We start from the raw sequence: 20,159 nt of genomic DNA, 5'->3' as shown, positions 1-20,159 counted from the left end.
AACCGACTAAGCCACCCAGGTGCCCCTCAATGAGGCCCTCCTTGACCACCACTCTAAGAAAGCAATCTGGCCATTTTCCATCTTCCTACACTTGGCTTTACTCTCATTCTTGCCACCACCAGATGTTTGTTGCTTGCCATCTTCCCGACTAGCTAAAGTGCCAGCAACCTGAGGGCAAGGCTCTTAACTGTCTTGTTCGCTCCTACGTCCCCAGTGCCTAGAGCTGGGCCTGGTACACACGAGGCATTCAGAGTGCTTACGCAGGTAGAAGTGAGTTTGAGTAGAAAAGCAGAAAAGCCACGGCCCAGGCAGCCAGCTTTACCTTCTTCCCAGCTGTGGGGCTGCTCTCCGCACTCTGCACGGGGCTCCTTTGGGGGCTTCGGTTTTCCTGGGGGACACACCTGGCCATGTACACGCTGTAGTCTAGAAGCATCTTCTGCCGCACACTGCCCACCAGCTCCTTCTGCTTCGGCTGGGATATAAGCTCGTCGGCGCTGCCCTTGCTGCTGCTGCGGCTATGGCTCAGGTGCCCCGAGGGGCTGCTGTGTCTGCTGTATGAGGGCAAAACCCCTGCAGCAAAGAAGTGACAGCTGTTAATACACACGAAGAAAGTGATTAGAGTAAACGGAACATCGGACAAATTTCACTGGGTTAAGCTGAAAACCAACCAAAATGCTAACGAATGACTGTTTTAAAAAAATATTTATAAGGCTATTTCCTACCCTGAAAAATACCTTCTAATAAAAATGTTTTAGAATAGTTTTTATTCTTCTCCAAGATAATTCGGAGGAACTGATGGCCAGGAAGTCCAACTGGTAAGTACCTTTCTCAGTTTTTTACCCCCTCGTAGTCACTTAGGGTCAAATACAGAACCAATATACCCCCAGGGACAAATGGAAAGTGGGCAGAAAGCTAAGCACTCACCATGGCTCAGGGCAATTCCAGACCTGCCATCTTTCATTCAACTAAGGTTTTCATCAAGCACTTTCTCTGGGCCAATTCCACATTTTTTTCCCTTTCACAGTTTGTCAAGCTGGTTTCCAGGGCCAATTCCACATTAAATGAAAAAATGAGACATAATCCCTGCCTTTGAATTTGGGGACCTAAGCAAATAAATCACAGCTCTCTATAATAATCATTGTAACTGAAGCCCGACTGAAGGATTTTCAGGGCAGAAAGAGGGGGGTGACTACCTCTGCCCAAGAAAGCCCCAGGCCTGACTTTCACCAGTAGTTTCCTCCAGGTTACCTCTGGAGGAAGTAGTTGGCATTTTCCTGGTGCAGGTGGGGGAAGAGCATTCCAGTTAGAGGGAACAGCATATGCAAAAAGCAAGGACAGGGCCCCAGAGGTCTAAAGAACACCGAGAGGTTCAGCAAAGGTCCAAGTGGGGTCCACTGGGACAGAGGGACGGGTCGTCAGTACCAATGTGAGTCAGGAAGCCAGAGGACTCTGCGTTTCTATGGCGATCTTAGGCCTGGCACGCCATGTTTAGGGTCAGGAGCCTAAGAGCACTAGCCTGCAATAGTGCCCTGACTTACCCACCTCCTTGTCACAACTAGGGTTCTCCTGATGTTTCTTCTCCCAGAGGAGTCACAGTATGTAAAAATAAATACAATCCTAAGCAACTAGGAAAGGCAAAAACCCATATATCTGCAAGTTGGTCCGTCCCTGGTTGATTAAATGATTCAGTGCAAAGGGTTGTAGTGATCAGCCTAAAAGGTAAATGATTCGTGAGAATACTCCTTAGACAATCATCAGTTCAGGGTGGGCTTCTTCCTTTCTACCTGGGAATCTCTCTCTGTTCTCCTTCAGGCTCTTTAAACATACATAAACATTTAGCACACGTCATTACCTGGTTTACTTCCAGAGACTCCAGGTGGCTTCTTGATTTCCGACTTCAATTTAGATGCCAGAATAAATCGCCTAAACCACTCCTCTTTCTCTCGGCCAGTTCTCCCAAAGAGATACAGTATCTGATCTCGCTGGCCAGATCTTGTTCCCTCCTGAGAATGGGGTGGCTTCTTAGGGTCCTCACCTCCCAGCTCTCTCTCGGCTGGTGGTTTTTCTTCGGAAGTCTCTTTATCAGTCTGGGCCTTAGACATAAAGTCATCTTGTCGACCAAGCTCGATACAAATGGGGTACTTTTTATTCCAAATTCGTTTTCGAGCCAAACTTTTAGGTACAAGATAAATCTAGAGTGAAAGGGAAATGATGATTTACACACAAAATTAAGAATTGGCCACACCGTGCACGCAGAACACAAATGCAAACTTTATAGCCCTTTGGACTAAAATGAATGTGAAATAAATTACACGTCTGTCTACAACATGACTATAAAAACTGGGATAGATTTTGGGGCGCTTGGCTGGCTCACTTGTTGGGAGTGTGTGACTCTTGATCTAGGGGTTGTAGGTTCAAGCCCCATGTTGGGTGTAGGGACTGCCTAAAAATAAAATCTTTAAAAAGAAAAACTGGGATAAATGTTTAGAAGTGACGTGCTGTTCTTCAAACTCATTCAGAAGTAGGAGTTAAGAATTCTGGGGGGCGCCTGGGTGGCTCAGTCGGTTAAATGTCCAACTTCGGCTCAGGTCAAGATCTCACGGTTAGTGAGTTCAAGCCCTGCGTCGGGCTCTGTGCTGACAGCTCAGAGCCTGGAGCCTGTTTCAGAGTCTGTATCTCCCTCTCTCTCTGACCCTCCCCTGCTCACGCTGTGTGTGTCTCTCTCTCTCAAAAATAAATAAAACATTAAAAAATTAAAAAAAAAGAATTCTGGGAGAATTACAGATATCTATAATTTTTAGGTAACAGTGGCACAAAACGTATTCAGTATTATCATCAACTAAGTTTGACTATCAACTGAGTTTAATAACCTTGGGCCAACCTCAAAAAAAAATGAATTTATCAAACTAGATCTGGATGGGAACCTCAAGTTTATTAGCCTCATGTGTGAATTTATACAAAAACTATTTTAAATATTTCTGCATTTGGGGTAAACTTAAAGATCTCATACATGAGTTATAACAACAGAGAACCTATAGCTTTTTGGAATAACAAATGATTTATGTTTCTCAAAAACAGAAGTATATAACACTTATCAAAATGTAGTTATTTTACATACCCATAAATTTCACATTTACATTAGTTATTACCCTACGCCACTACACACAGCTTTTCGTTTAACAGAAAAAAATAACTCTCAAAACAGATGAGTGTGTTATGCTTCATTCCTCAAAGTGTGGCCCACAGCCCAGAAGCAAGAGTATCAACTGGGAGCTCACACAAATGCAGACTCTCAGGACCCACATTCAGAGCTACTGAAGTAGAACCTGCATTTAAAAAGATGCTTGGCTGATCTGCATGAAAAGTACTACCCTAATTTATACTAATACTTTAAACACACGCGCGCACGTGCGCGCATACACACACACACACACACACACACATGCACGCACAACGTTTTGAGGGGGAAAAATGCAGTTAAGCAACCAAGATTCCAAACGCTTTTCTTTCATTAACGTTTCCCAAGTTAGCTGGGCTCACTCACCTTGCTGTCTGAAAGGTCGTAGATTTTCTGGCTGATGTAGGTAACCTCTGGCTTTGTTTCATTGTAGCTTGCCCTCCTGGATATATTTTTATTGGGCTTTGAAAGTCTTAAGGTCTCACCCTCAAGTCGAACAAAGACTGAATGGGTCAAAGTCGCATGGTAAGTTTCTGGATCATAGTTGTGAATCTCATTCATCCATCCCTGATGGAGAAAAACTTCCATTAGTAAAATTAAAGTACAAATCCGATTGGCTATGATAATGAAGACCATTGAGGGATTCGGGACACTGAAACCAAACCTAACTATGACGCCAGTGTCAATTCATTGGTGACCAGAGGTTGCTAAGACAAGTGCTCAGCTTGAAGGATAATTAGGGTGGAGGCAAAATTTAGTATGTTTCTGATAACTAAAAATCTGGATTTTGGGAAGAATGATAATGTCCATTTCTCTACAAAGAAGGTTCTTTTCTTTCTTCCTTTCTTTTTTAAAGCTAACAAGCAAATCAGGAAACTCAAAAGTGTTATTCACGTAAGTAGAGCAAGTCTCTCAGCCTGACCTCCTCTGGGGGTGAATAATCCCACCCAGTCTGGCCTTCTTAAATTAGCCAAGCTCATTCTCTTCTCAGCTCACCTGTAAACCATCTTGGGAATGTCACAGATCATATTAACCCATGCTACTATTCCAGGACTGAGAGAACACCTACCACTCCATTTCAGGCTCACTGAAATCACACAGTAAGGCAGATGATCAGGAATTAGGCATTGAATATTATAGCCACAATCAACAGTATGTCAAAATCCAAAGATATATAGTAACTTCAATGAGTAAAACAGTGCCCCAGGTCCCCCCTCAATCAACATAAATGTACTTACACACTGATCTTCAAAAAGAGCACACACATTAAAGTGTATGGACAACACATAAAAGCCTAACACACCATAAAATTATGCTAAAGCTCCTCCTCATAGCTGTGATCAATATTCATCATCTAATACTCTACCTGTCCCACAGTACTTTATCAGATGATACAATGGCCCAGATCTTCTTAAAAGAAGTTCTTGGGGGCACCTGGGTCGCTCAGTCGGTTAAGAGCCTAACTTCAGCTCAGGTCATGATTTCCTAGTCCAAGAGTTCAAGCCCTGCATTGGACTCTGCTGACAGCTCAAAGCCTGAAGCCTGCTTCAGATTCTGTCTCCCTCTCTCTCTCTGCCCCTCCACTGCTCATGCTCTGTATCTCTCTCTCCCCCTGCCTCTCAAAAATAAACATTAAAAAAAAAAAAAAGAAGTTCTCTAGGGTATTTTAATTGATTATCTTCCATTCCCCTCATTTTATAAATGTTTTATAAATTCAGAGAGGTACTGAATATCACACTGCAATTGGGATTGTCAGTCTTTTCAAAGAATGGCCATTTCCACGGTGAGTACTTGAGTCTCACACTGAAGTCTTGACCTGAGAGCCTCTGCAAATGAGGAATCCTCAGAATTCTGTTATTCATTTATCCATTCATCAAAACATGCACTGAGTCTCTCTTTCTGTGCCAAGTAATTTGTCAGGGGCTGATACAAAGACTTTAAAAGGGACAGGATTTTTGACCCAAGGCTGCTCTCAAATCAGAAGAGAATCAGGTCTTCATTTCACCATGTTATCACCCTGCTAGGGTAACCATAAAAAGGTTGTCACAAAGAGTACCTTGAATGTAAGTTAAAAACAGACAGACAAACATACTTCATCATGGGGTGTATGTGAAAAATTTATGAGTCAATTATATGGTTTTATAGATCTCAGTAGGGTGTATTTTTTTTTTTTGCGTGCATGAATATCTCTTCCTCCTCCTAACATGCCACTGCATCTACTAAAAATGTTGAATAAGCAAGCAGTGGCCATAGGAAGAGGGTATAATCTAGGAGTTGCAATGATCAGAGCAATGAAACGAAAAAGGGGACAGGCGACATAGAGCACAGTGGGGCCTGAAGCAGACTGTACTGTTAAGCGTTACCAGTTTGGGTAGTTTTATTTTGCTATGTACAGAACTAAGTACATTTTTTTTGGTTTATAGTTTTTTTTGTTTTGTTTTGTTTTTTGGTCTTTTTCCTTAGTTTGTTATTATGGTGAAGTATGTTCATTGATTTCTGAATGTTGAACCAGTCCTGCAATCTTGGGAAAACTGCATATTGGTCATGATGTGCTGACGCTGGATCACACCAGCTCACAAAAGCTAATTCTACACATCTCTTCCTCACTCCCATGGTCAGTGACCTCACACTGTTAGCTTACAATTAGCCATGTGGGAGTTTTTACACCATGGAAATCAGTGAGCAGTACAAAGAGAGCCAGTTTACCAGCAGAGCAGTATTATTATTCTTTTTATACACTGCAGAATTTGGCTTGCTATTATTTTGTTCAGTTGTCCCTCTAAGTTCATGCATGGTCTATTGTTTTCTTGCAATATCTTTCAATACTAGCTAGCCTCATAAAAGGAATTGGGAAATGTTCCTTCTCCTATTTTCTGGAAGAGTTTGTGTAAAATATTTCTTCCTTAAAGGTTTAGTCAATTTGCCAAGGAAGCCATCTGAACCTGAAGTTTTCTTCATAGAAAGGTTTTAAACTATGAATTCAATTTCTTGAATTGCTACTGGACTATTCAGGCTATTTCTTCTTGAGTGAGCTTTGGTAGTTTGATAGTTTGTGTGTTATAAGGAATTTCATAGAAATTGTCCAACTTCTGGGTATGATGTTTGTAATATTTCTCTATTATGCTTTTAAGTCTGTAGAGTCTAGTGATATCCTCTCTTTCTGTCCTAATATTGGTAATTTGTACTTCTAAAAATAAGCACTTAATACTATTAATTTCCCTCTAAGCACTGTGCCAGCTACAATTTTTGATAGGTATTTTCAATTTCATTTGATTAAAATATTTTTTATTTTCCCTTATGACTATCTTTGGACCAACAGCCTAATTAGAAGTATGCTGTTTAATTTCCAAATACCTGGAAATTTTCCAGGTTTCTTTCCATTACTGGTTTTTAGTTTAATTCCATGATGGTCAGAGAACATGCTTTGTATAATTTCAGTTCTTTTAAATTTGTTAGTTTTTTTTATGTTAATTAATTTATTTTGAGAGAGATTGAGCACAAATGGGGGAGGGGCAGAGAGAGAGGGAGAGAATCCGAAGCAGGCTCCAAATCCAGCCCCGATGTGGGGCTCAAACCCACAGACTGTGACCTGAGCTGAAATCAAGAGTCAGACGCCCACTTGACTGAGCCACCTAGACATTCCTAAGTTTGTTAAAATTTTATGACCCAGAATATGGTCTATCTGGTGAATGTTCATGTACACTATAAAAAATATGCATTTTCTATAAATATATTTGTCTTTCTAAACAATGTGTATCTAAAAGGTTTCAAACATTTTCACTAAAAATCTCCTGCATACAATCCACGATTTTCTTTTTATTCAGTTTGGTTGCAGAAAATACTTTCTTATATAAGTAGGCTTACTAGGCCTAAAGTTCTATAGGCAAGAGATTAATAAAGAGCTTGAAGAGGAGCCTATTTTTCTGGGCTACTTCAGAGCCATGCTGAAAGGCCAGGTTGTATTTACTTGCAGGGCTACTAAAGCCAAGAAGAATCCATGGAGGGGGGATGGAAGGGTGGGTGCTGAAGACTTTCTTAGGGTAAGGGAATGAGATTAAAAGAGCTGCTTGCTATCAATGTCTTTATGAGCCATTTAGCCATATGGTCCCCAACAGGGACTGCTCTTTTTTAATTATCTCATTCTGAGTGTACATCTACCTAGAAGAGAGGCTACTTGAGGATACACAGCATGTGTGATACCCTCTGTGGGTATTTGTATCTGGTTAACAAGAGCAATCATTTCCACAGTGCTTCAGGGATTGGTTTTTAGCCACAAAGCCATGCTCTCAACCCAGCAGCCTGAGCTCCTTCCCAAGCCAGAGGGCCAGCCCTCCGGAGTTCCCACAGGGGGCAGCCTGCATCCCCCCAACACGGCTGTAGTTCCGAGATGACATGTGGTTGTCCTTTGCTGACTGCTCTGACAGATAACAGGCCACCCTCCACCACTTGCCAAACTGCAGAAATAATAGAACACCTTGATTTAAAGGCACGTGGAGGAAAAAAAGAGAGTTTCAAGTCGTACACAGTACAAAAAAACCCAAAACCGTATACCTGTCCCACTGGAGGAGACAGCATTGAGAGGCAGGGGGAGGCCTGGGAAGAGAATCTAGGAGACGCCTTTCCTTGGGGGAAGGTCCAGGGGGCTCTGAGCTCCCTTCCCCTGGCTCAGGGCTGGCTTGACCCTCCTTCTCCCTACCTGCTCCTTTCAGAACCACAAGTGGCTGTGCTCCAAACACAAAGGCTCTCATGGCTCCTCCTTGCCTTTTAACTTCACATTGCCTTCTTCCTGCACTGCCATTTTCTTCTCTTTGTGTTATGGGGCTACAAGAGGCTAAAGCCGATGGCTGCCAACAAACAAATACAACCCACGAATCAGGATTTCAACTGCATGATTTGAATTTGATGGGCTGTGGTAGACCATAGTTGGCTAAAGTGAGGCCCGACCCTTGATCGTACTTGATTACAGGACAGACTGCTGGCCAAAACACATGCCCTGAAACCCGCCCACAAACACGAGCAGAATTGAGGAGTCTGACACACCTGGGTTCCAGTCCTTCCTCACCACTTGCTAACTGCCAAGCTGGATGATGCTTACCCTCTGTTTTCTCACCAGCAAGAGCATCTAACATGGCTTATTTCCCAGCTTCATGCCTCCCCCGTCTCCGCCTCACCCTCTGCTCCAGCTGTAGTAACTTCTCCATGCTAACAGCACTTTATTGAAGTACAAATTACATATATAAGTTAAAAGAACAAATCTTACACATAAGATTTAAGATATTAATATTAATATTTGTAATAGGAGCTGATATTTCAGCTCATATTATGATCCAGGCACTTCAGGTACATTATCTACCTGCTGATTACCTAAGGCTTTACAAGTGAGGAAAATGGGGGCACCTGGGTGGCTCAGTTGGTTAAGCGTCCGACTTTGGCTCAGGTCATGATCTCATGGTTCGTGGGTTTGAACCCCATATCGGGCTCTGTGCTGACAGCCAGCTCAGAGCCTGGAGCTTGTTTCAGATTCTATGTCTCCCTCTCTCTCTCTGACCCTCCACTGCTAATGCTGTCTCTCTCTCAGAAATAAATAAAAACATTAAAAAAAAAACAAGTGAGGAAAATGATGAGAGAGGTTACGTGATTTGCCTAAAGAGCGGTTTAAAAAAAACAAAACAAAACAAGTGGTCCAGAGAGTGGCAAATCCAGAACTTAAGCCAAGTCTACCTGACTGTGAGGCCCAGGCTCCTACCTCCCCTCCATGGCATGGCCCACCTTCTGTCTGGCTGGTCACCACCCCCTCCCCCCCGGTTATAGCAAAGGTGACACTTCTGTTAGGGAGTCTCTATGATCACCTAGGCTCAGTTCTCTACTACCTCCCTCCTATCACTGTATCTGTTAACTGCCTAGTCTACTTGAGTACAAACACGGCAAGACAGTGAGAGTTGTAACGAGTGTTTGTTGACTGAATACGTGAGCGTAGCCTAATTCAGAGGGTGCCCAAGAGGATTAAATGAAACCTGTATGTAAAGCACAAGTGTGAATAGGACAGGCTGGTGTGCCCTTCACAGCCTGATAAGTACTGTTCTAGCTGCATCAGTGGAGAGAAACGAAGGAAGGAGCTGAGATCCTACCAAGTGCAGAGAGTGGCGGAGGTGACTTTGAAGTAGAAGGCTTGGCCACTGGTCCCAAGGAGAAAGCCAAGTTATAATTGCACAAAATAGCACAGAATGAGAGAATAAGTCGATCTCAATTACATGACAGACTGCTGGTCAAAACACACGCCTGGGTGGCTCACTTTGGTTCGGGCTCCGGTCATAATCTCACAATTGGTGAGTTCAAGCCCTACATTGGAATCTGCACTGACACATCGGAGCCTACTTGGGATTCTCTCTCCCTGTCTCTCTCTCAAAATAAATAAATAAACTTTAAAAAAGAGAGAGAATAAGTAACCTTGGGAAGAATCTTAAGAGTTAAGATTAAAGAGTAAAAAGGAGTTAAAGACCACAAAACCTTTTCAGGACAGAAACTGAATCAGCCATTTCCCTACAGCAGACAAAGGTCGGTGCTGTGACTGATGCCAAGGTTTCCTGACTCTCATTCAGGACTCTTTCCAGAACATTACAACCTACGAAAGGAAACCTTGACAGACTCAAGGGACTACTTCTTCACCCACATCAGTCAGGATGCTGACTGGCTATTGGGAGGCCTAGACCAAGAGGTGGCCAGGCATGATGCTTCTGCTTCTGTCCCTTAATGCACCCCACTGACCCCAAACCAGGCAGGCTGTCCCTGTGAAAAGTGATCTCCCAATACATACCCAATTGCCTTTGATACCATCAATGGGCCTGTTTTTTCCCCACAGCTTGACCAACTCCCTGGGTTAAGGTGCAAAATAGAATTTCCAGATCTAAGTCAAATATCAAATTTGAGAGCAGCGCGGCAACTTCAAGGCCTTCACCCTTTTCCTCAAATAGTGTCCAATTGTCTACTGCTCAGCTCTTCTGACATTCTCAACCCTGAATTTCTTTTTTTAATTTTTTTAACGTTTATTCATTTTTTGAGAGAGAGACAGAGCATCAGCGGGGACGAGGCAGAGAGAGAGGGAGACAGAATCCAAAGCAGGCTCTAAGCTTCGAGCTGTCAGCACAAAACCTGACGTGGGGCTCGAACTCATGGACGATGAGATCATGACCTGAACCAAAGTCAGATGCTTAACCGACTAAGCCACCCAGGCGCCCCTCAACCCTGAATTTCTTACCAAATAAGATATTTCTCCAACTTTATTTTGTTATGGGACATGGAAGTGGGTATAAAGAGATATACAACTCATTCCATTTCAACAGCTCAACTAAAAAAACTCAGAGATGTTCTCAACCTACACGAAAGCAGCTCAGACAAGCCATGTTTCTTTCTGAGGCTGGAACTGTTAAAATGGAGACAGTGCATACTCTGGGGGACAATGACCACAGTCAGCCGAGCTGCAGCTGTTTGGCCCACAGACTGGTCCTGTGATCATGTCTGTAAAAGTCAGGGGTTTCTATTCAATTCTCTACTGGGTTTAGAAGCTGCATCTGGCTGAAAGTACAAACCACAATCTATAAAGGGACTCATTTCATCCTTGGAAAGATTAAAAGCTGCAATTAACCTTTTGCAAAATAATAAAGTCTGGAAAGACTACTATCGTGTTCACTTTCAGTTATAGTGCCAACCAGGAGGTCAAGACCGATGCTCTCTTGGTCTGCTTGATGCTCTGCTAACTGGAGTAAAGCATCAGCCCTCTGGCCCGAGGAAGCGATGGGGCTTTCTCTCTCTCTCTTCAGTGTTGCATTGGCTGACATCTGCTGTCATGTGGCTGTGCTAGCATTTGAGGCTGCCTGTCACTCACGTCCCCTGCATCATTCCTTCATCTAGCCTATCAGGGAAGGAGCAAATCCTAAACAGGACAGAGCCAGGGCTGAGGCCCTGAAGGCAGATGAACAGGTGATTATTTTTCTTCTGTCTCCAAAACGAAAACATATGCAAGGTTTTCTTTTCGCAGGTTTTAACCCTGTTTAAACAATTTTTTAAAATGTTTTTCAGTTTTGAGAGAGAAAGACAGAGAGTGAACAGGAAGGGGCAGAGAGAGAGGAAGACACAGAATCTGAATCAGGCTCCAGGCTCTGAGCCATCAGCACAGAGCCCGAAATGGGGCTCAAACTCATGAACTGTGAGACATGGCCTAAGCTGAAGTTGTAAACAACTGAGCCACCCAGGCGCCCCTTGACCCTTTCTGATGTATTAATAATGGTTTAGAACTGGAGTCATCAGTTAAAACATGATATCACAGATTATGGACTTAGAGAATACGGCAGGAATAGTCTACAGTCTACTTAAATGTACAGAACTTTAGATATAAATTTGATCTTATCCATAAAAGACCAACAGACCAACAGACATTTAGACTTCATACTATGAATGACAGCCTCAAGTAAATGGTCAACATTCAAAATAAGTGCTGCTCAAAGATACCATCAAGAAGGAGAAGAAAAAAGTCCACGAGGGGAGGGAAATCTCAGCATCAATATCATCCACATTCTCCCACTGCCTGTTTCAAGGTCACCTTCACAGCCATGTCACTAGAAGCTATGGAGTCAGAACCAAAGCCACAGACTCTAACTGGCAAAATGGCCTTTATCTCAGCTTTTCCTATTCAGGGCAGCATCTCCCCAATTCAGATGACCATAGAACACTTTTTAGAACACACTGGCAAAGAGCAGGAAAAGTAAAAGAAAACATTCACATTTGACCAAAAAATAACATGATCTTAGGTGAACCACTGAAATAATCAAGGTCTGGTTTATGGTAACACATAATAAACATTATATCATATTAACAAGTTTTGAAATTATAAGATAATAGATTAGCAAGCCAATAAATTAGTAGCCTACAAACTTTTTAGATCACACATCCTAGCAGCTAAAAAATTTTGAGTATATACACACAATATGCCCATTTGTGTATAACTCATGTTTTAATATATTACAGCTTTTATTAAAAGTGAAAAATAGGACTTAAGAGAAAAAGATGACGTAATTAGCCTTTTGGAAAGTTTTCGAGCCTTCTTCCTTTCTGATAGCTTTGAACTTTATCTTTAGCTGACACCTCTAGGCACAATATATACACTTAGCGTGAGGTTCATCATTAATGATAATGGATGTAAATCCATATTTCAAATAGTCGTGTTGATAATTTCTAAGGATTCTGACAAAGGTTGATATATGGTCATCTGCATGTTAAATATTAGCAAGGCCTATATACTTTTAGATAGAAAGAGTAAAAATACATATAAGTAGAAACTAGTACTTTCTTCTTGGATAGTCTATAGCAACCCATCCCGGAGACCACTGAAAAGAAGCAAAAGAATGAAACAGAGTTCACAACAGAGGCCTTGGGAACCATCACACCAACATGTTCGTGCTCTGACGCCATCTTGTTGGCAACCTCCTTTGGGGGTACAGCAGACCTCTTCTTAAAGGCTAACTACTGTATAATAAGAACAATCTTCGATGAACTTAGTACTTTCTACATTAAAATAAATTTTAGAGGTGAAAAGATATCTAGCATTGATTTTTTTTCATGGTTAATACCTTACTCTTCCAAAAAGCATGATTGAGACCCACAATGCTCACAGCCTGTCTCCTCACCCCATAGATGAAACTTGCAACAAAACCAAAAAGGATTGTTCTGGAATACATAACCAGAACTCAGGATATGTTTTCTCAAGGAAGTGATGCTACAAACTTAAGTTATATAGAAGTGAACCAGAATTATTGTTTAGCCATGTTGTAAGCTAATGAGTTTGGTGGGAAATTGGCAAAATGTTGGTAATTGTTGAAGCTGAGGGCTGGGTGTTGGGTACATGGGGTTTCATTACACTATTCCCTCTACTTCTGTGTATACTTGACATTTTTTATAAAAAAAAGTTAGTAAATAAAAGTTCAAGAAGAAAAAATTGTTCTGGAGTCAACTGACCTCTTTACGTTGTTCCTATGGAATTCAGGAAGCATTTCCTGCACAGTTAGCTCTTCAACCAACTTTAAAGCATGGGTACCTGCTTGTAAGTGAGGGCTGCCTGCTTTGAAATACCTCACCTGATACTTCTCAAGCAACAAGGGATACTGGGAAACAGCCATGTTCATAAAAGCCATACATAAAACCTCAAGTGACCCATTATGGGAAGAGGGTATTTTCAGTTCAATATAATGTAGAAATAAATGCTTTTTTATTCATTGTACTGTGGGTTATAAGAGACCAATGAAAAGCAATCCAAGTCTCTTCTGGATGTAATGAGGCTGTCTTCTCCTTAAGATATGCAAACTCTAATTTCTTAAAAGAAAAAACATTCCATGAAATTGGGATTAAATGTACAAGTTTCAATTTCTTCTCAAAATTTATAATGTTTTCCCTACAAAATTATTCTTTTATGTATCAAAACCAAAGCCTGTATTTTGGGAATGCGATTATTTAAAAATCATCCCTCTTATTAAATATCTAAATTTGATATTTAAGGAACCTAAGGAAAAATGGTTCCCCAAAATTCATCTCTGTTAGTCTTGCAATGGTGGCAATGTAATTTTAGTCAACCTTCTGGGCCATATCTTTTATAAAGAGACAGATCAGGGGGACCTGGGTGATTTAGTCAGTTGAGCGTCTGACTCTTGATTTCAGCTCAGCTCATGATCCCAGGGTTGTGGAATCCAGTCCCGCGTCAGGCTCTGTGCTAAGCGTGGAGCCTGCTTAAGATTCTCTCTTTCTCTCAAAACCAGCAACAACAACAACAAAACAGATCCTCATTCCAGAAACCAACATTCTACTGTTGTGTTCTGCAGGTGGTTTATAAGTCTGAAATAAAGAATTTATCCATAAATAGAATTCAAAACTGCATGAGTCATACACTCGAACATAAATCCAAGAACCTTCTGAAATCTTTAGGAAGCTTATCATCATAGACATGTGGAATGTCTGTGTGCAGGAATGGCACTGAACTAAGTATACTCCTGGTCAAGCGACAAGTACATTGTTAGAGAAGAAGCATTCAACTTGCTTAAGAATGCTCTGCAAAAATGAACATCCCAAAGGCAATGCTGAGTCTAAATGCCCCATTCTCCCCATGCCCAAACCCACTCTTTCCCAGGGTGCCCAGCTCAGGGTATCTAGCTCATCCCCCTAAATAAAACTCCCAGAAAGTTACCACACAGAGGGTGTTGTTTGAAATGATGCCCTTGGACCCTGCAGCACACACGAGGCTCTGCCTTGAGCTAACTTAGCCTGACTGCCAAGCTTTCGGTCACATTACGGTCTCCTAATCTTCTGGCCTTCCCCACTGGCTTTCACGAATTCAACTTGACACTTGGCTGCCTGTGTGGCAACCTTTCTCCTATTTGCTGCTTCTCATCAGCAGCGAGAATGTATGAATTCATAATGCACGCGTGCCCCAACATTAAGAACAAACGGGCTTCAGAGGAGGTTCTAAGAGTCATTCTGTGGACTTTGTGACAACTGTTTAGCCTCAAAGAGGTCTGGAGTGCTTCCGTTCCGGACCAGAGAGCTGCTGACTGGCAGGGTTGAGTGAGAGATGGCAGAGGGTCATGAGGTCTAACCAACTGCCTCTCAGGCTTTGAACAGCTACTATTGGCTGTAAACTGGTCTCCATGACTCTCCATCCCACATACTCATCACTGAAGCAGAGTCACAGTTAAATACAAATGTGTATAGTGTGAAAATAGTAAAATCACCCGGATAAAGTACAGAAGAGCTTTACTTTTCTCCTCCCTTTCATCTTCATGTGAAGTCTCATAGAAGAAAAACTGCAATGCTTTCTGGATTGTTTATGGAGCCAATTTAGGACTCTCAGTCCCAGCTGCAAGGATTTCCTGGGCCCATCAATGAGAACTTACATGGCTCAGAAGTTTAAAAACACACAGTCTCCTAAAATAGCTCTGGAGCACCAGGACTCCTGCCTCTGTGGTTCACAGGGCTCCTGCATGGGGTATGGAGGACCACGGTCAACGGGCTGTGCCTCTAGACCAGAGATCTTTATCACAGGCAGGTTTTTTAGCCTATGTTCTGGAATTGTTTTTAGAGTTTCCATACTTGCCCTCAAGAACTGCATCATTACATCCTCTATAAATACCAACAGGATAATTCTAGGTCTATATAAAATAGCTCAAAACAGCTAATTCCCTAAACCAAGCTTTTTTTTTTTAAATTTTTTAAATGCTTCATTTATTTCTGAGATAGAGAGAGACAGCGTGAGCAGGGCAGGGTCAGAGAGAGAGGGAGATACAGAATCTGAAGCAGGCTCCAGGCTCTGAGCTAGTTGTCAGCACAGAGCCTGACGCGGGGCTCGAACCCACGAACCGTGAGATCATGACCTGAGCCGAAGTCGGACGCTTAACTGACTGAGCCACTCAGGAGCCCCTAAATCAAGCTATTTTTCAAAAAGTGGCTCTTTCACACATGAAAAAATACTCAACACCACTCATCATCTCGGAAATACAAAACAAAACCACAATGAGATACCGCCTCATTCCCATCAGAATGGCTAAAATTAACAACTCAGGCAACAACAGACGTTGGGGAGGGTGTGGAGAAAGAGGAACCCTTTTGCACTGCTGGTGGGAATGCAAACAGGTACAGCCATCTGGAAAACAGTATGAAGGTTCCTCAAAAAATTAAAAGTAGAACTACCTTACGACCCAACAATTGCACTACAAGGTATTTACCCAAAGGATACAGGTATGCTGTTTCAAAGGGGCACATGTACCCCCAATGTTTATAGCAGCGCTACTGGCTTGCTATTGACAAGAGGCAAGGTATGCAAAGAGCCTAAATGTCCATCAACAGATGAATGGATAAAGAAGATGTGGTATATATCTGTGGTATATACAATGGAGTTTTACTCAGCAATCCAAAAGAATGAAATCTTGCCATTTGCAACAACGTGGATGGAACTAGAGTGTATTACGCTAAGTGAAATTAGTCAGAGAAAGACAAATATCATATGACTTCACTCATATGTGGAATTTAAGATACAAAGCAGATGAACATAAGGGAAAGGAAGCAAAAATAATGTAAAAACAGGGAGGGGACAAAACATAAGAGACTCTTAAATATAGAGAACAAACTGAGGGTTGCTGGAGGGATGGTGGTTGGGGGATGGGTTAAATGGGCAAAGGGCAGTAAGGAGGACACCTGCTGGGATGAGCACTGGGTGTTATATGTAGGGGATGAATCACTGGATTCTACTCCTGAAATCATTATTGCACTATCTGCTAACTAACTTGGCTGTAAATATTTTAAAAAAAGGCTCTTTCAACTCTACTCTGGGAATAGGTTCACAGACCTGTTTCACAGAGGAACCAAGGCCAATCTCCTGCATCACTTTTAAAATTATACCTTTAGAGAGCAGAGATCTAGAACTTGCCACCATCCCCATTTCTTTAATGCTATACTTGGCAGACGCCAGCAGTCTTTTTTCCCTTTGAATTCAGGAGGCCAGTGCTGTATGAGTGCAGGTGAAAGAAAAGCAGACTTGCTGCCAGATGATTTCTAAGCAGTAAACATCAAGTTTCAAGTCCTGTCAAAGATGGGCCATCTTGGCTTTTCCACTGCAGTGGGGAGAAAAAAAACCTCTCACTGATCTACACTTTTTGGTAATTATTTTTTACCTTCTTAAAAGACCACCCCTTTCAGCCTGACTAAATTTTTTTTAAAGTATCAGGGATTTCTTTAAAAATTGTTTTAATGTTTATTTATTTTTGAGAAAGAGAGACAGAGCGTGAGCAGGGGAGGGGCAGAGAGAGAGGGAGACACAAAATCTGAAGCAGGCTCCAGGCTCTGAGCTGTCAGCACAGGGCCTGATGCGGGGCTCAAACCCACGAACCATGAGATCATGACCTGAGCCGAAGTTGGGCACTCAACTGACTAAGCCACTCAGGCACCCCATCAGGGAATTTCGTTAAAAAAGCACCTTCATTAGGAGATGATCAGGTCAATCCTGATTCATTGCCTACATTTCTTGATACAAACTCATTCGTTTACTCACTCGCTTATCCATCCACCCACCTACCCATCTATTCATCCAATAAATACTCTTATCATGTGCCCAGTATGTGCCAGGTGCTGAGGACACAATGATGAACAAGATGGGTATGGCCTGTGCATTCATGATGCTTATGGTGTACTGGAGAACAGGAACGATAAACATACATAGAACTAGGGTACTTGTAAGTACCATAGTACTTACAAAGTGAGGCTGAGAAGGCTAACTGTGCCTTCAAACTTTGGGCACCCCTTGCTATAGTGTATGGCTGTTGCTGGGAAGAACAAGCCAAGTCCTAGATTCCCGAGGCCCCCTTCCACTTTGGAGGACCCATATGACTAGCTCACAGTGGGATGTGAATAGAAGTGATGTGTGTCACTTCCGGGTATAGGCTATTCCTTTCTCTTTCTCCTTCTGCCAGCTGGATGCAAATAACTCTAATACCCCAGGCAGGGGTCAACAAACTGAGCCCGAGGTCTGTTTCTATCAAGTTTTATTGGAACACAGCCACACCCATTTATTTACACATTGTGGCTGTTTTCCTGCTATAATACAGAGCTGAGTGATTGCAACAGAAACTGTATGACCCACAAGCCTGAGGTATTTACTATCTGGCCTTAATTTAAGAAAATGTTTGCTGAGCCACAATGGAAGAAACGTGGGCCCCTGAATTAACATGTGGGGATGGGGACCCATTCACCAGGAATACTGGACTGTTGTGCAGGCAAGAAACAAACTTCTAATTTGTTACAATAGCTAGTGTTATCCTACCCCATACAGAAAGTAAAGCACAAGGTCCAACGGGAAAATGTAACAAAATAGATGCTCAAAGTTAGGTTCCACTAGACTTTCCTTTTCTTATCACAACATTTGGGTCCTAAATTTAATGTCAACCCTGCTAAATGTTTTAAAGCGTCATATTTTTAAAATGGTCCCCAAGAATATGATCTCCAAATCAGTAAAATTAATTAAGCCCAAAGAACATTTGCATTTGAAATCTTTGGCTTACAATACACAACCTACCCTCGTAATCAGTAGTAGTGTCCCTTTTTTCAACTAAAGAATGTATTTAGCCAGGTTTCTAAACACAGCCCTGCATACTAAACAAAAGACCTCAGGCTGAAATGTACTTTTCCTCAACAGAAGGAAGCCATCCATCACAAGGCTAAGAAAAAGAACTACCAAAACAATTAATCATGTTCAAACATCAATCAGAAAGAATGCTCATAAAAGAGCACAAGGTAATTTGCTTGGGTTATAGGTCCAAGACAGCACTTAAGGACTTGTTCTCTTACCAGGAAGATTCAAATATATTTATTCCAGCAGCAAGGGCAAAACACCCTCCCTAAAGGAAATAATTAGTTCTTCTTGGCTCCACCACTCACAAGCTGTGTAACCATGAGCAAGAAACTTAACCTTTCTGTGCCTCCATTCCTCATAAGCACTCCCTAACTAAAAAGGGTTGTAATGAGGATTAAATGAGAGAATGTACCCAACGTCTAGCCCAGTATAGGTGCTCGACACCACAGTGCTGCCTTTACTCTTTCCACAACTGGATCAAAGAAACCAGATGGTGTCATAATATGAAAATCCTATTCCATTGGCAAGGTCTGTGTAGTTACTAAACTCTTGACATATAGCAGTGACTGGACTCAACACTGAAGATGGAATGGATTAAAATTAAAACTTTCCAAAACAATAACATGCTCACGCCAGTTTAAACTGAATGCCACTATCATTAGGCGCCAGAGTTAAATGTAAGTAGCATTTTGCTTTGCTAAATACTAACTTACTTAGAGGACATATAGCATAGCAACCATGATGAGTTACTTTTACCCTACTTCATGTATTAACACCAAGCTTGTCATATCCTCAAGGCTCCACACCAGTTTCTCTTAAAAACCAAAGTCCCGTAACATATTGCCATGGGGAAAGAAAGAACAAAGGTGAGGGGTGCCTGGGTGGCTCTGTCGATTAAGTGTCTGACTTTGGCTCAGGTCATGATCTCACGGTTCACGGGTTTGAGCCCTGTGTCGGGCTCTGTGCTGACACCTGAGAGCCTGGAGCCTGCTTTGGATTCTGTCTCTCTCTTTCTGCCCCTCCCCTGCTCACGATCTGTTTCTCTCTCTCAAAAATAAACAAACATTTAAAAAAAGTAATAAACAAAAAAAGAAAAAAGGTCAGGCTGCAAAATATACGATTCCACTAAATCAAAACAAAAAGTATGTACATACTCACATATGCAGGAATTTAAAAAAGGAACAAAACTAGGATATATATAAAAATCATCAATTCTTTCCCACTAGCATGATAGAAAATTTTCTTCTTTCAGTTTTCTGTTTTTAAAACACTGACCACGTATTTCTTCTGAATAAGGTAAAAAGTTTATGAAACTAGAAAACAAACAGTATTTTGGACCCTTAGGATTCTTCCTTTTGATTTTTTGCTTTTTGTTTTTGTTTTTTGTTCTTGTTTTTCAATAAAAAGAGATGATGCTGTTTTGTGGCATTCTTACTTAAACAAAGAGTAGGAAAAAATCTATTAACAGGAAAATAAAATCAGCTTTGAACTACCAAAAAAAAAAAACTATAAAAACAAAACAAAATAAAACAGAAAACAAGAGTTGGTGCGGATACGGAGGAATTAAAACTCTTGTCTCTGCTGGCAAGAATGTAAAATGGTGCAGCCACTGTGCAGAACAGTATGGCAGTTCCTAAAGAAATTAAAAATAGAATTACCATAGGAGCCAGCAGTCCCACTTTTGGGTATAGTGCCAAAAGAATTGAAAACAAGATCTCAAAGAGCTATCTATAGCAGCCATGTTCATAGCAGCATTATTCAGTATAACTAAAATGTGGAAGCAACCCACGTGTCCACTGATAGATGAATGGATAAGGAAAA

General features: G+C 41.7%; 1 protein-coding gene across 4 annotated transcripts in view; it reads right to left on the bottom strand.

Moving 5' to 3' along the window:
• TEX2 (testis expressed 2) overlaps positions 1–20,159 on the bottom strand; it is a 103,229-nt gene that overhangs the window by 38,565 nt on the left and 44,505 nt on the right. For all 4 annotated transcript variants that reach the window (XM_039235936.1, XM_039235938.1, XM_039235940.1 and 1 more), the window contains exons 3-5: positions 3,545–3,745; positions 1,853–2,192; positions 323–570 (exon numbers count right to left, since the gene is read on the bottom strand). In XM_039235936.1, coding sequence (XP_039091867.1) covers positions 323–570; positions 1,853–2,192; positions 3,545–3,745 — 789 coding nt within the window. The remainder of the gene's footprint in view (positions 1–322; positions 571–1,852; positions 2,193–3,544; positions 3,746–20,159) is intronic.

The sequence above is a fragment of the Hyaena hyaena genome, unplaced genomic scaffold (genome assembly GCF_003009895.1).
Source record: "Hyaena hyaena isolate Hyena2069 unplaced genomic scaffold, ASM300989v1 scaffold_104, whole genome shotgun sequence".
Lineage (NCBI taxonomy): Eukaryota > Metazoa > Chordata > Mammalia > Carnivora > Hyaenidae > Hyaena > Hyaena hyaena.
This window is presented reverse-complemented; position numbering and strand designations above follow the sequence as displayed.